Source organism: Buceros rhinoceros, unplaced genomic scaffold (genome assembly GCF_000710305.1).
Source record: "Buceros rhinoceros silvestris isolate BGI_N320 unplaced genomic scaffold, ASM71030v1 scaffold11630, whole genome shotgun sequence".
Classification (NCBI taxonomy): Eukaryota; Metazoa; Chordata; class Aves; order Bucerotiformes; family Bucerotidae; genus Buceros; species Buceros rhinoceros.
Genome location: NW_010388017.1, coordinates 70,886 through 72,257, shown reverse-complemented (window position 1 = coordinate 72,257; position 1,372 = coordinate 70,886). Strand labels below are relative to the sequence as shown.

The 1,372-nt window shown below is 46.9% G+C and overlaps 1 protein-coding gene across 1 annotated transcript in view; it reads left to right on the top strand.

Annotated features, from left to right (window-relative positions):
• ERAP1 (endoplasmic reticulum aminopeptidase 1) overlaps positions 1-1,372 on the top strand; it is a gene marked incomplete at its 5' end in the record, with an annotated part of 12,401 nt that overhangs the window by 1,976 nt on the left and 9,053 nt on the right. The window contains one exon of the mRNA XM_010144479.1: positions 616-729. Coding sequence (XP_010142781.1) covers positions 616-729 — 114 coding nt within the window. The remainder of the gene's footprint in view (positions 1-615; positions 730-1,372) is intronic.

The following is a 1,372-nucleotide window of genomic DNA, read 5'->3' as shown; positions in this document are numbered from 1 at the left end:
CCCCCCCCCCCCCCCCCGCCCCAAGGAGACAGTTCAGCTTGAACACCTCCAGTCCACGCGAGAGGTCTGCTTCCAGGGCTTAGAAGTCCACTTGCCATGGACCACAGAAGGAATCTCACCTGTACTGGCGTGTATTCCAGCAAACTTCTCCTGTGTCCTTTGGTGGCTGCATGGCTGGTTCCCTGTTCTTCTGTCCTATCATCTCTGAAAACAAAAGAGAGCTCTGAAAAACAGAAAGCGTTTCCCCCCTTAAATAGGCTTAGTTGCAGAGGTGCTGACTGACATAGCCTGGGCCAGAGGTGGGAGTGAAATGGAGCTGGCTGGGTCTCCTCCAGGAGGAGCCTCTCATGTGGACCACAGGAAGGTTTGGAAGGGTTAACTGTTCTGTGTGTGTCTCTCCTGCCACGTGGCTTCTTCACAAGGATTCGTGGAAGGTGAGGGGGAACCAGTGTTTCAGCCTTCTGCCACTGAAGTGAGAAAGGCAGTGAGAGGAGGCCAGAGCAGGCTGTGTCACCGGAAAAGAGGTTCCTCAGAATGCAGCTGCACACAGGTCAGCAGCAGCCTTTGTGGTACATTGCGTATTTAGTTTCAGGAGCTTGGTCTTTATTTCCGCAGTGGTTTGGTAACCTGGTGACCATGGAGTGGTGGAACGACCTGTGGTTAAATGAAGGGTTTGCAAAGTTCATGGAGTTCGTCTCAGTCAGCGTTACCCACCCGGAACTGAGAGTTGTAAGTGGCAGTCACTGTGTTTTTATTTTATAACTGCCTTCCCAACCTGCTAATTAGGAACGATTGAGCAGATTTGTGCCGTACACCACTTTTCAGTCTCTGTTTGGGAGGATTTTCTGATGTTCGCTCTGAAGGGTGTATTGTAAATATTTTCAGGAACTTATGATGGGAGTTGATGATTGCAGTGAGACCGTGTTCTTTTTCTGAAGACATTTAGACTTCCAAAAATATAAAGAAATTATTTTATCTTATTTCATGAAATAGGGTCAGGCTTAAAAACACTGAAATTGTTCCACTGGTTTTAGCGGAGGTCTGAGATAGGAAGTTTTCTACCAAAGTGAGAAAGTGAAGAAATGCATCTGGGCAGTTCACCGTAGCACTGCAGTGGCAGGATAGTGGGGAAATTCAGCATTTTTTTACAACTTTTCTTTTCTGTTTGTTTTATGATTACTGACCCCTCTGACATCAGACTGTTAGAATGCGCTGGTGTCTTTATTTTTAAATCTCACTAGCTCAACTAAGTCATAGAATCACAGACTGGTTTGGGCTGAAGGGACCTTCAAAACTCACCCAGTCCAACCCCATGCAGGAAGTGGGGACATCTGCAACCAGATCAACTGCTTTGGTTTTACTTTTTTTTTGG